We start from the raw sequence: 14,059 nt of genomic DNA, 5'->3' as shown, positions 1-14,059 counted from the left end.
ATTTGTACACATTTTTATCCTTTCTTAATGTGTGTATGTACGAGCTTGGGCAATAATGTCAATGTGACGTTCGTGCCAATAACGCTTTATTGAATTGAATTGAATGAACAGACTTATTTGTGAGAGAAATAGACCTGACAGTGCTTTCCTTATGGGTCATGTCCAGTACCAGCATGCCCGGCCCCAAAAGCCTCGCAGTCTTCGCATCTATGAGGCTCATGTGGGCATCGCCTCGTCCGAGCAGAAGATCGCCACCTACAAAAACTTCACACTCAACGTGCTTCCCCGCATTAAGGATTTGGGTGAGTTCTGGCGAGGTCATTGGCCACATGACCTTAATTAATCTGTGAGATATACAGCCCTCCTGTGTGATCACCTGTTAGACCATTTTGTGTGTGTGTGTGTGTGTGTGTGTGTGTGTGTACTGTATGTGTGTGCCATGCTTGGTGCCAGCCAGGTCTCCCAGCTGGCTCTTGTACATGATAGCTTGGCCATCGCAGGGCAGCTCCCCAGCACAGTAACAGGATTTCATACCTGTTACTCGACGTATGTGTGTGTGTGTGTGTGTGTGCCACTTGGCCCTCAAAGCCCACTGGTTTCCCTCAACACCTGTGCATTTGGATGTGTATTTCTCTCTCTCTTTCTCCCTCTCTCTTTCTCAACAACATTTACTGTGACATGCATGTGTTAATTGAAATATTATTTAACACAGTTGTTGTTATTGGTCAACCATGAGAAGACCTGATGTCCGGTGAGCGAATAGCTCAGAGCAGAGAGGTCATAGGGTAGTTGTGTGTCTCTGTTCTCCGGGTGTCCTTGCTAGCCTGGCTGGCTGGAGCACTCTGTGGACTGCCTCGTATGTCCTGTATTTTTCCTCGTTCCAGAATGCACGAGGAAATGCTGAATCCAGAATGCTGTGTTGTTTTGTTTGACCATGTTAGTGCAAGACGTGGCGTGTGTGTGGGTGTGCGTGTGCGTGTGAACTATGACGCTGGTATTTAGCAGAGTTGTGTTGGAGAATATCACATTTGATGAAGCACTGTTGCTTAACATGCATATTCATATACTACTATATGAACTGATATGTATCCTAATAGTTATATAGCACTAGCTTATACTTAATTGCAATATAGATTGTATAATGTATAATGTATAATGCAAGTACAGTCAATATATAAACAGTGTGGAATTGGCCTGTATTTCCACATTCTTTCTCTTAAACTAGAAGACATTTCCCACAGAGTTTGGCAGGCCAGCATTGTAGATCAGGCAGGCAGTTGCAGTAAGTGGGTCATTGTTGGCCTCGGTGGTCATCCCCTCTGAGTCTCTGTGATATGCTTAAGGCTGTTCCCGCAGATGCTGTTGTCTTATTCTGTGGTTCAAACAGTTCTTATTCTCACAGACAGACCTGGCTATAACTGGATTGGTCACAAGGCTGAGCCCTTCAGGCCAGCTCCAGTAGAGAGGCTAGAAGGATAGGCTCTGAATCTCTCTCTCTCTCTCTCTCTCTCTCTCTCTCTCTCTCTCTCTCTCTCTCTCTCTCTCTCTCTCTCTCTCTCTCTCTCTCTCTCTCTCTCTCTCTCTCTCTCTCTCTCTGATATCCATCTGTATAGTGTATATATATATTGTTACACTTACATTAAACCTGAATTGAAATCATTTAAGGAGCCCTTTTTACTTATCTAACATCCCTTAACATTCTTGATGAGATTGAGTTTTTTGTTAATGATACTTGACACCCCCCTGGATGCAGTCACCTACATGAGTAAATCACTCACCTGGATGCAGTCACCTACACAAAAGCATTTCAAACAGCAGTGTCGTGTCCCTAATCCTATGCTTGTATCCTCGCAAGGCTACAACTGCATTCAGCTTATGGCAGTTATGGAGCATGCATATTATGCAAGCTTTGGGTACCAAGTCACCAACTTCTTCGCCGCCTCCAGGTAATATATTCAAACACTCATGATTGTTCCTATTATGCAGACAAAACAATTGAAATGACCTTGTGTTTCTTTTTATCAACTCAGTCTGGGTCTGCCGTGAATAATGGCGCTCAGTAATGCTTGTTTGTTTATTTTGTGGTTTGTTTTATAAGTCCCTGTGGTGTTCTTGTACTCCACAGCTCTGCAGATTCCATCTTCCTCCCATTTTAAATTTGTTTCTGGGGAGTATTTCAGAAATAAATCCCCTGAACCCTTAATCATAAGAATGACATCCTAAACATTATGGCAAATACCACATGCTGGTATGACATTTTATGACAAAACAGTGGCATGCTGCCATTATTGGTTATATAATGCATGAAACAACTAGCTGCTAACCTACTCACTGTTGGCATGCAGCATTAGCTTTCGTACTTATGTCTTCAGGAAATGAGGTTGTCCATTGACTCCTTGTTTCACACTGCATTATCTGCTTGTACAAGAATCATTTAATTGAATGAGGCTCTATGTGGTCTACAGTAAAGTTCTTTCCTTTGCACGCCTTTTGGTGTTTTAATCCTCCAACGTCGTCTTCCAGGCAGCTCTGCATGGAAGGCACTAGGATTAGGCAAGGGTTAGGGTTAGGTGCCTTGAAGTCGATGGTCGCAGCGCTGCCTTGAAGTCGACACGGTGGGGGCTTAAATCATCATCGAGCCCTTTGCACAGCCGCCACTAAACCTCTACAATGACACATACAGTAGGACAAATACATACATTTCTTGTACATCTTGAATCCCAGTGGCTCAGAGTAGAGGGGCACACTAGCTAGCTCCCAGTAGCCTACAGTGGTATCCGTATAAGAGATTATACTGGACAGTTCTCAATGGCCTAGAGTAGCATACTACACTGGACAGCTCTCGATGGCCTAGAGTAGCATACTACACTGGATAGCTCCCAGCTATGGCACTGAAGCCAGCTATGCATTCAAACCTCCCTTGATACTTAGGCTTATAAAACTATCAAGGGCATGGATCCTTCCTGCTGTATCTGCCTCTATTAATCCTGAAATAGAGTATGACAGAGGTGTGGAAGAACGGCAGTAAACACAAAAGACTATATATCTCAAATGAACTCCCATGAAATAATATTGCGTATTTGGTTGGAAGAGTAAACATAGTTTGAGTTTTTTTTTTTTTCTATCAGCTCTCTGGTAGCCCATTGGTCTGACCCGGCCAGCCCTCACTGCCGGAGAAAGGCTAGATAAAGTGCAATGTATGCAGAGTAATTTCATCCATGATTGATCACTCAAAGACATTTAAAACCCAATCCTCTCTGGTTCGCGGAGGAAGCAGTAGGGGGATATTACCAGTGTATTTTCTCTCTCTCTCTCTTTCTTTCTTTCATCTATCTCTGTCCCTCTCTCTCTCCCTCTCTCTTTCTTTCTTTTATCTATCTCTGTCTCTCTCTTTCTCCCTTCATACCACTCTGTCTGTCTCCCCCTCTCTCTCTCTCTCTCTCTCTCTCTCCTCCCTCTCTTTCTTTCTTTTATCTATCTCTGTCCCTCTCTCTCTCCCTCTCTTTCTTTTATCTATCTCTGTCTCTCTCTTTCTCCCTTCATACCACTCTGTCTGTCTCTCTCTCTCTCTCTCTCTCTCTCTCTGTCTGTCTGTCTGTCTGTCTGTCTGTCTCTCTCTCTCTCTCTCTCCTTCTCTCCCTATCCCATTTCTCTCTCTTCCTGTTAAGAGAAAAGCATGTAATGAAAGCCGCAGGGGAGATGAAGGGCAGGGGAGGTTTGATCATTCCTTTTCTCCCGAAGTCTCCAATCCAGTTTTTTCTCCTGTGTGCGAGATTGAATATGTTTCCCAAATGCCTGTTGAATTTAGATTTTTTTTTTTTAAGTTTTGGTATTAACTGCTTAATACAGTTGAATCCATATTCTGAAGCATTTATTTATTTTGTTTTGCACAAGAGATCACAATGTATGTGGTGCTATAGCACAGATGGCAGTGAAAAATAATGAGGACTAAAGTATTTTGTTTTTTTTATCTCAGGGTTTTATGGTTGGTGTTATATGCCTATAAACTATTTAAGCACTTGTTTTATTATTTCATCAATCAGATTTTTCCATCTGTGCCTTATCTTCTACTCCCAGTATTTAGCACATTTTAGCGCATACACCTAGCCTCTTATCGTAATGCCAATACTACTGAGAAATGATTTACTATATGATTTCTTGGGACCCCTTGTGACTATACCCGCTTTAATCCCAGATCTTGAAACACTGTGGCTATAATCATAGATCCAGTGTAACACTCTATCATTATTAGATATAACAGCAGTACACACATTATGAACCCAATCCTGTAATTATTCTGATCAGTCATCTGTTTCTCGTTGTTGATCTATATGTTATTTTACTAATGGAATACTTCTTATGAGCCAAGCAATATAAAGTGAGGTGTTAAATACTGTGCAGTATCCACCCATCCATTCTGATGCAGCTCTTCGTGTGTGTGTGTGTGTGTGTGTGTGTGTGTGTGTGTGTTTTTGCCCCTCAGTCGCTTTGGGACTCCTGAGGACCTGAAGAGGCTGGTGGACACTGCCCACTCCCTGGGCCTGGCCGTCGTTCTGGACGTGGTCCACAGTCACGCCTCCAGCAATACAGACGACGGCCTCAACCAGTTCGACGGCACTGACTCGTGCTTCTTCCACTCCGGGTCGCGGGGCAAGCACTCACACTGGGGCAGCCGCCTCTTCAACTACTCCAGGTGAGAGAGACGGCCGGACAGTGTACTTCTTCTGCCTTAATCTGGGGACGTTTTCTATTACCTTTCTATTACGAAACATTATGCTTATGGCCTTTAGGGCAACAAAGTTTCCCTCGTCATCTCTTGTAATCGCTTCCTATGGTTCTTATATAGTCCTTAGCCAATTTCACAGGTTCTAATTCAACCCTCTCAATCTTCAGGAAACAGCTGAAAACCCTACCTGATATGCTTTTATCAAATATGGCTAACAGCTGGTCTCAGCTCTTCCTGTATATCTGGTAGCACCTGTTGTTTGGTCAAACCCTCTCGGATGGTTCCGTGGATGGCAAAAGGTCTGGTCTTTCTTCAGGGCCTGAAGAAATAAACCAGCATATATTTGTCTTCATTGGAAGTTTAAAAAATTGCTCACATTAAGTTGTCATCTAGAACAATAGAGCAATACTAGAGTATTCTACTATCGTGTAGTCATGGACAAAAAAAATTAAATCTGCCAGTGCCACCACTTCGTGACGTCTTAATCTAGACGCGTCTCTTATATGCTCATGATGTGTTGGAATGCGTTGCCAGTTTCAGCTGAAGATCTGACTCTTTTGTGATCATCTCTGCACCTGACACGCTTTTATCCCCCTGCTTAAAAAAATGAGTCTTTCTCTTACAGTTTCACTACCTTTCAACTTCATAGCCTCCTGGGTCTTCCGTCTGGTGAGAGTGAGGTGTGATTTTATGGCACTTTTCTTTTTATGTTTCTTTCTATGAACTTTAAATTCCTTGAGTTCTATCTCAGTTTTACAGTGACCTCGGATAATAAAAAAAAAACACTGCCAAATTCATAAATGAAAAAGAAGTTCATGAACTGCAGCACTTATCTATGATATAAAGTCACTAGACTGCCTTTATAAAGTTACTGCATATAGAAGTTTCCTGAAGAACAGAAGTTCACCTTAACTGGAACGATTCTCGGAGTCTATTTTATGGTGTTGTTTCAAAATCAATTTGCCCTCAACTACACAGCTGATGGATCACACCACCATTAGAGTGTTTGTACCTCCAGCCCAGCTTCTCCTTAATGAGACCATTAACGACGGGGAAGACGAAAAAGAAGTGCAACAACCCCGTAGGAGGACAGGCATTGCCTCACCAACAACAATCCATGTTGAGTCTTTCATCCGAGGTCCGTGGGTGGTCACTGCTGTATCGCCGTGATGAGTCTCGCGTATGAACTTGAAAAGAGGAGCGTGTGACGGGAACGCTTTGTGTCCACGCCCGTCTGTTAGTGTGTGCCGTCGGCCTCGTGATGTGGCGCCGCGTCGCGAAGTGAGTGACTCCCTTTGTGATTGCTCAGGTGTCACTCAATCCCTCTCTCCCTCCCTCTCTCTTCCCCTCTCTTCCACCCTCTCTCCATCCCTTCTCCATTAATGGGCCCTTGCATTGTTATTGTTATCGTCGGCAGTATCGCAGCTGCCACACTCTCTCTGCGTCTGCGTCTCTCTCTCTTTCAAATCACCTGATTATTCTTCAGGGTTTCCCAGAGAGGCATTCACATTCATTAGTGCTGGGATGGACGTCTGTAGGAACTGGCACCTCTATGTCATCAGCTCTATAGCGTATGGAGCTGTGGATCCAGGTGATGGACAGTTTAATGGCAAACACTCCTGCCATGTCTGATGCTCCTCAACTCTGATTTAAAGGCCTGCATTAGTGTCTGTCACTGAGATTGTGACAGGTCCTAATAGAAGAAAAATAATTTATTAAGCTTAGTTCACAACACCTACTGTACTATGAAACCCTGTTACATTGGTTGACTCTAAGTTGATAGTTCCAGTAAGAAGCAGCATTTGATCTTCTGAATCTCATCATTGATGATGCTGAATGATGCTGATTGTTTTGGACAGACATTTTTTTTCCTATTCAGAGCGCCAAAACTAATTGCGGCTATTCTTTAGATATGAGGTAATTAGCTATGCAGTACAGCTCATAAACAAAGTCTACGCATCAATGAAATGAAACAACGAAAGCGTTCAAAGTGTTTTCATGTAATTTGTTTGTTTATGTATGAATTCCCTTTTTTGTCTGTTAATCTGTATTTCAGATTTGCTTTTTGAAGGCTTTGTTATTTTTTGTTTTCCTTTTGGTGTTTGTGGAGACAATTATTTTTTGCGACCGCCGGAAATGGAGTTGAGTGGCTGTATTGTTTTGATTGGTGTCTGCGGAGGCTTTCATCTGCGCCCGGCTGCTGATGCGGATGAGGCCGACGACGCCTCTGTGCTGTAAATGAGACTTGCTGATTGGCCGTGGGTCTTGCCTTTGTTGCCCTTGATGATGAACAGGGGGACCCCCCCCTTTCTCTCCTCCTACCCTCCTTCCCTTTCTCCTCCCTCTCCTTTCTCTCTCTCTGTCTCTCTAACAGCATCCCCCCACTCTATCTCTCACCTCCTCGTGCTCTCTCTCTCATGTCCATTGAAGATACAAACACGCACGCTATCCTGTTGATTTACTGGGCAGAAACAGAAAGCATAGATTCTGTTGCTCTCTCTCTCACTCTCTCTCTCTCTCTCTCTCACTCACACACCCATACATACACACACACATATATACACAAACTCACACATTTACTATCTCTTGCTTATGTCAATCATTCCCCCACTTGGACAAATTGGCTACAGATGCAGGGGACTACAGTGACTTTTCTATCGCCTTTCATATGAGGCCACACTCTTAATGACCATTGGTAGCTGCTCTCAGAGTCCACAGAGTCATAATTAAGAGAGTCTCTAATAACTAGCTGATCAGAAGTTCACATAACAGTCCTTATGTGATGAACATGTTTTTTATTTAATTTTAATTAGTCGTAGATCAAGGTAGGCAGAAATATACAAACAAATCCAACTTCACTTGTATATAAACTGCTTTTTGCAGCGGGAAATGCTTTATAGTAATACACATCTGGATCACTGCCTGATAGTTGTGTTCTGATGAGGTTAAAACAAAAGTACAAAGCGAAAGGAATCAAATATCCAAGGGTCAAAGTTTATGTTGGAACTCGGCAACAAGTCTCTCTATGGAAACACAATTGATTCATCGAACACCCTGATATTTACGTGTGCGTGTGTGTGGATGTGTACGTGTGTGTACGTGTCCGCGTGCATGTGTTTGTCTGTACGGCTACTGGTGAACAAAAACAATCTCGTTATCCTTGATCTAAGGAGTAAGTCATTGCAGCATGAATTCTGTCACTTCCCTTCAAACTGATTGTGTACTCTGTCAGAATGCCGCTGGGTAATGGCGAAGCTGGGCTCCAGTAGCGGTTTGATGTTAATTGCCGTTCTCTAATGAGAGGGTTGTTTTTTCCATGCGCCCCTTCGAGTGCAAACACACATTCAAAACAAAGTGGAAAGATTTCATTGCCATCCCACGTTTTTTTTTTCTCTGGACTGAAGATACTTCACAGAGTGTGTTCCACTGAACATGCTGTTCTGACCCTTTCCATCAGTGTTAGACATGAAACAAATGCAAACCCTGCTGCAGCAAAGCTATATATTACTTGATTCTGTCCTTCAAAACTTTGCAAAGAAAGTTTTGTTTTTTCTTTTGCATTATTTGACATGATTGGGTCTGGCGTAATGGGGTAAAGGACGACACACCTGTACAAGTTATAAATCGAAGCAGAAACAATAGAGAAGGGAGACGACACATTTTAAACAGCTTTTTAAAATGGCTATTTAAGCAGCAGGATGGGTTTAGACATAAGTAAAGCAGAGCCGTGGTAGTGTAGTTGCTAAGGAACAACAGGAAGTTGTAGGTTCCATTCCCGACTGCCACTGGTGTGCCCATGAGCAAGGCGCTTAGCCCGGTATTGCTCCAGGGGGACATAAAAATATACATAAACACATACATATACAGTATACATACATACATAGACATACAGTGAGCCTGAAGTGATATTTCCTCTATTGCCACGGGTCTCAACAGAGGTACACCCTGATTTACAGTAAGGGTCTATCCAATGTAGAAATTAATCACACATCACACACACACACCATCCTTCTCACCTCTGTTCCTGTTTGGGTGTTATAGTCATAGTCACAGAGATGCAGTACACTGGGACTCTCATCATATCATGTTATCTGTCACTCATTTCCATACCGTTCCTAGCTTTCCCTGCGGCAGGGAAGACCATCTGTTTTAGGTATGTTTATATACAGTATCAACACGTTGGTTTGTCACAGATGGGTGGAGTGGGGTGATTTTGCATAGAGGTATCACGGTATTTCACAAATAATTGCATGTACCCAAAATGTTTATTATCAATACATTTTGTCCCTCTGATGGAGAGAATTGCTAACTAAATATTGACATTCTACAACTGTATTTCCACTGCATAGTAAGGGAAGTGTGATGCCAGCATTCTTATCTTGTATAGAAATATGTATTCCAGGTCGTACTTTGTCAGAATATGTTGTAATTATGTTAACAACAACAACAACAGCAATGTGAACAATAAGGAATGATTACTAGCAATAATGAGGAACTGTACATTTTACACATTTTGCAAAGCACAAGCAATGAAATCATTGGAGTATCCTAAGCAGCCATTAAAACCAACACTTGAGCTCTTTTGACATGTAAAGGAGCTCAACCCATTAAGCAGTCCAGCAGATCTAATTTAACTGGGTCTAATTGAGTCTCCATGGACCAAAGGGTCTTGTTTGTCCAGTGATATCCCACTTAAGGAGTGTGTGTTTGGGAGTGTGTGTTGCATGTTTATGTATGAATGTGTTTTGAACTCCGTCTGGAATCTATCTATCTATTTTTACATTTTTTATGTACATGATTAATGGGCTTTTGAAAGTGTGTGTGTGTGTGTGTGTTAGAGAGAGCGAGAGAGAGAGAGAGTGTGTGTGTGTGTGTGAGAGAGAGAGTGAGAATAAGTGTGTAGATCACTGTGTGGTCAGGAAGGCTCTGACTGACCGCCTAAGCCTCTGGGCCATCCCGCAAGTCTTATTGATTGTCACTGATGCCAACTGCTCTGAAGCCCATGATGATTGCAACACAACCCAACACACGCACACATGCTCTCCCGAACACACACACACACACACGCTCACCCCAACATACACACATACACACACACACACACACACACACACACACACACACACACACACACACACACACACAGAAAGCCTTGGCTCTAAGATAAGCACCAGTGAGGGGGCCAGATGATCTTCTCTTCAGGGGGGTCGGTTATCACACTGTGGGTTCGCTGTCAGACCTCCGGCCCTCACTGCAGGACACACACACACACACACTCACACACACCAGGGCCTCCATCTTCAGTCCAGAGGGAAAGTGGGGGTAATCTCAAATCACAGCACACTGGGCCAATGTCTCTAATCAATTATTGATGCAACAGATGAAAGTTTGTGGTTTTTTTTTTTTGTATTCTTCTTCAGAAACGGGTTTCATAGCTCTACGGACAGCAGTGGACCCAGCAGAGTTAGACTGGCAATCAAAAGAATCCCAGATGGTCACTTGATGTTGGACAAGGCACTTCATCTCCGTGGTCTGAGTCCACCCGCTGTAAAATGGGCACCAGCTTTGGCTGGGGGTCACCTGCGATGGACTGGTGTCCCATCTAGGGGGAGTCCATGTCTCTTTTCCGTTTAGCACCACAGAAATTTGACACAGACACTGGTCCTATTAGACCCCATTGGCTAGGAAAGAGTTAACATAGTTGGTGATGCGATGGGCCCCTTGTATCTTGTTGCTGTGACTCGCCAACTCTCATTGAAAATGAACAGTAGCTGGTCACCTTTTTCTCTCCTGTGTCACTAGATGGACACAACAAACCACTCTTGGTCTATGATAGGGAGTTAAGGGCCATACCATTACAAATAAAGCAGGTGTAAGAAGGCCATTCTTCTATCTTCAGTGCTACTTTTTAGGTGATCTTGATTGTCTTACTGCTATGGATACTTGAAAACAATTATACCGCCGTGCTACTGCTGGTCACATCTAGCGCATCAACGGGAGAGGACCAAATCCAGTAAGAGAGAGAGAGTTCACCGGAGCGACAAAGATGTAGAATTTAAGTACTTTTTATTATTCAGGTGCCAACATAAGGACTAACATTTCGACGTGTGCCACATATATTTGACTCTGAAGACGTGGCACACGTCGAAACGTTAGTCCTTATGTTGGCACCTTAAATAATAAAAAGTACTTAAATTCTACATCTTTGTCGCTCCGGTGAACTCTCTCTCTCGCTATGGATACTACTCAGCATATGAATCCATGCAATGCCCTTCATTTATTTAACAGTCATGGAATGATGTAATATTGAGCAAAACATGTCATAAGCAACCCTACGACAGAAACGCTAGAAATTTGAATATGTATATATGAATTTTTAATTCCGCTTCATTTAACAAAGAGTCAACTACTGGAATGCAAGATGATCATGCTTTGATTCATGGAAAATATTTCCCCACGTTTGGTAGCCTACCGAAACATCCAGTAAATACTGGTATTAGACTGGTAAGTTGTATGCATACTGTATATTCAGATAGATACTGCTGCAGACTATTAATGCAATTCTGTGAAGACAGCAGTAAAGTCTGTGACACCTGCATTTTAACCAGCCTGCTTGAGGGAGCATCTGTGAAGGATCAGTGCTGAAGAGGAGATATGAACAGGGGAAGGCTGAGGGCTGAGATGAGGGAGGGTGGGGGTGTGATATGGGAGGACAGATGAATGCTGGGAGTCATGCCTTAGGCCAAACAACAGGAGCTGCAATGCCTTATGGGTATTTTGAGAAGCTGACAAATACTGCGGGGAAACTTGAGAGCTGTGGAATGTCTTTGGGAGAGGAAACTGACAGGAAAAGAAAAGATTCCGGCGATGGTGCATCTGCCACTGTCCCAGATGGCCATGTGTACTGAGACTGCATGGAGCCAGCTGAAGTTGTGTTTGGTTAGAGCGACCCAAGTTGAAATTGCTGGCCTTGGCTGACCAGATCCCCTATGATGAGAATGGAAAGCTAAGACCCGGAATGCTGATGAGTGCAACAGGCTCTGTATTAGAAAGTCAAAAACTAGTATGCATCGCACACTGGAGGGTATATTTTGCTGACTTCTTTTGGCATGAACAACGCGTTTCGCAGTTTGCTTCATCAGGTTCACATTCCAGGTTCATGTTCCAGGTTCTGTATTGGTTTTGTACTGCACAAACTTTGCATGGCGGCAGCAAGCGTTCTCGTAGAATACAGAACAGATGAGTGCCATCACCTAAGTGAATGCATGTACTGTACAGGTGTGAGTGAACACATTCATTTCCAGTGCCAAAGCTGACTGACAGGCTTTGTGATGGCTAGGAATATGTTCTGTGTGTGTGTGTGTGTGTGTGTGTGTCTGTGTGTACGTGCCTGTGTGCATATCAGTGTGTCGCGCAGGCGCACATGTGTGCGTGTGTATGTGTGTGTGCGTATGTGTGTGTGCATACAGTACCCTCCAGAATTATTGGCACCACTGCTAAAGTTGACTAAAAACCGGTATAAAAAAACAATCTGTTGATTATTTATTGTTTATCCTAATAAAAATTAGGAAAATTCCAACCTAAAGGGAAGCAAATTTATTTTGAGAAAAAGGAAAATCTCATAAAGAAATAAATATTTTTAACAAATACACGTCGCTCACAATTATTGGCACCCCTGCTTGTACTGTAATACCTTCTTAAGCCTCCCTTTGCCAATAAAACAGCTTGTAATATTCTCCTATAAAGTTCTCCCATAAAGTTGGAGAATACAAAACAAGGGATATTGCATTCTCCTCTTTGACTCACCCCGCTTTTTTCTTATGGAGTTTAGATCAGGGGATTGAGATGGCAATGTCCAAAGCTTGGTTTTGCGTTCAGCAAACAATATTTGCTTTGATCTGGACATTTGTTTTGGTTCATTGACCTGATGAATGATCCAATCATGTCCAACTTTTAGTGTCTTGGCAGAGATTGACAGATGAAATTCAATTCAAAATGAGAGATGATTTTGAAAATGTTCAGGTTTTCTTGGTGTTCATGATACCATGCACCTTATTTAGGTTCCCAAGGCCTTTGGAAATAAAAACAGCCCCACCATAGCACAGCCCCTCCAACATACCTTTTTCTGTAACTCTGATTACAGAAAAAGGTATGGTGGAGGTATTTCTGATACCTTTTTCTGTAACTCTCCAACAGTGGTTCTTATGGAATTTCTTCCCTATCTTACCATTCTCCATACTGTACGTGGGGGCAAGATAACCATGGGTCCTTGTCCACGCATGTTTGTTGCATTTACAGATAATTGCATTTCCAGATAATCCAAAAGACATTTTTAATCATTGTTTTAACTGTAAATATAGGCATTTTCAACAAAGTGCCTAGTTGTCATAGATATTCTCTGACAAATGTCAACACACTTTCTTTTTTATTTAGATTTAGTGTATTCTCTTGTCTTTCCCATGTGGAAAAATGTACGACGGAGTATTAGGGCCACACATTAGGGCCACACACCTTGACGAGATTAAACTCGACATGTTGACATTAAACTCGACATTTCGAGAATAAAGTTGAAATATCATGTCGACTTTAATCTCGACGTGTCGACATTTAAACTCAACATTTTGAGAATAAAGTTAGTTTGGAGAGAGAACGACCGCTCGGGACGATTGAAAGGGAGGATGAATGAAACATTGCAGTTTTCTTTGAGTGCAACAATGATTAGACATAGACATAGGCCTACATCCTGTGGACAAACAGAGAACATATTAACCTCCGTTGCTCAGCCAAATACTTTCCTGTTATCACGGAGTTACAGGCGATAAATGCGATGGTCAAAAGTAAACGTCATACGGTTTATTTATTTATTGTAGGCCTATTATTAAAGAGTGTTTTTCATCTAAAGGTTCAACTTCATGCTTATGCACTAGAGTAGGTATACTAAGTGCTCTCCCCAATCCCAGACTTTCACATTGCATGTTTGTTTGTAATGGATGCAAAACAGCCTATTGCTGAATGTCTATGGAGGGACGAATGAAGCTGCCTCCCGACCAGGCAACCCCATTCTAAGTAAATGCACACATATTCCCTCATGGGATCAAAAGAGTATACTTATACATATCTGTATTTATAGCCTCCTATGTAGGTGAGACATGGAAAAGCAGTTTTAGAAAAATGAGTTCCATGTTAACCTATGGAGAATGACGGCCTGTGGGTCCTGAAGGGCAGTTATTTGGATGTGCGGTGGCCTTACCCACGTAAAACAGAGTGAAATAACATTTTGTAGCCTACTATAGAAACATTATATCATAGGAAACATGTATTATTCTAGCTATA

At 42.5% G+C, this 14,059-nt stretch overlaps 1 protein-coding gene across 1 annotated transcript in view; it reads left to right on the top strand.

Moving 5' to 3' along the window:
- The window catches only part of gbe1a (glucan (1,4-alpha-), branching enzyme 1a), a 58,269-nt gene that overhangs the window by 25,400 nt on the left and 18,810 nt on the right, over positions 1 to 14,059 (top strand). The window contains exons 5-7 of the mRNA XM_048237459.1: positions 167 to 302; positions 1,856 to 1,946; positions 4,484 to 4,693. Of these exons, the coding sequence (XP_048093416.1) occupies positions 167 to 302; positions 1,856 to 1,946; positions 4,484 to 4,693 (437 nt within the window). The remainder of the gene's footprint in view (positions 1 to 166; positions 303 to 1,855; positions 1,947 to 4,483; positions 4,694 to 14,059) is intronic.

Source organism: Alosa alosa, chromosome 2 (genome assembly GCF_017589495.1).
Source record: "Alosa alosa isolate M-15738 ecotype Scorff River chromosome 2, AALO_Geno_1.1, whole genome shotgun sequence".
NCBI classification, from domain to species: domain Eukaryota; kingdom Metazoa; phylum Chordata; class Actinopteri; order Clupeiformes; family Clupeidae; genus Alosa; species Alosa alosa.
This window is presented reverse-complemented; position numbering and strand designations above follow the sequence as displayed.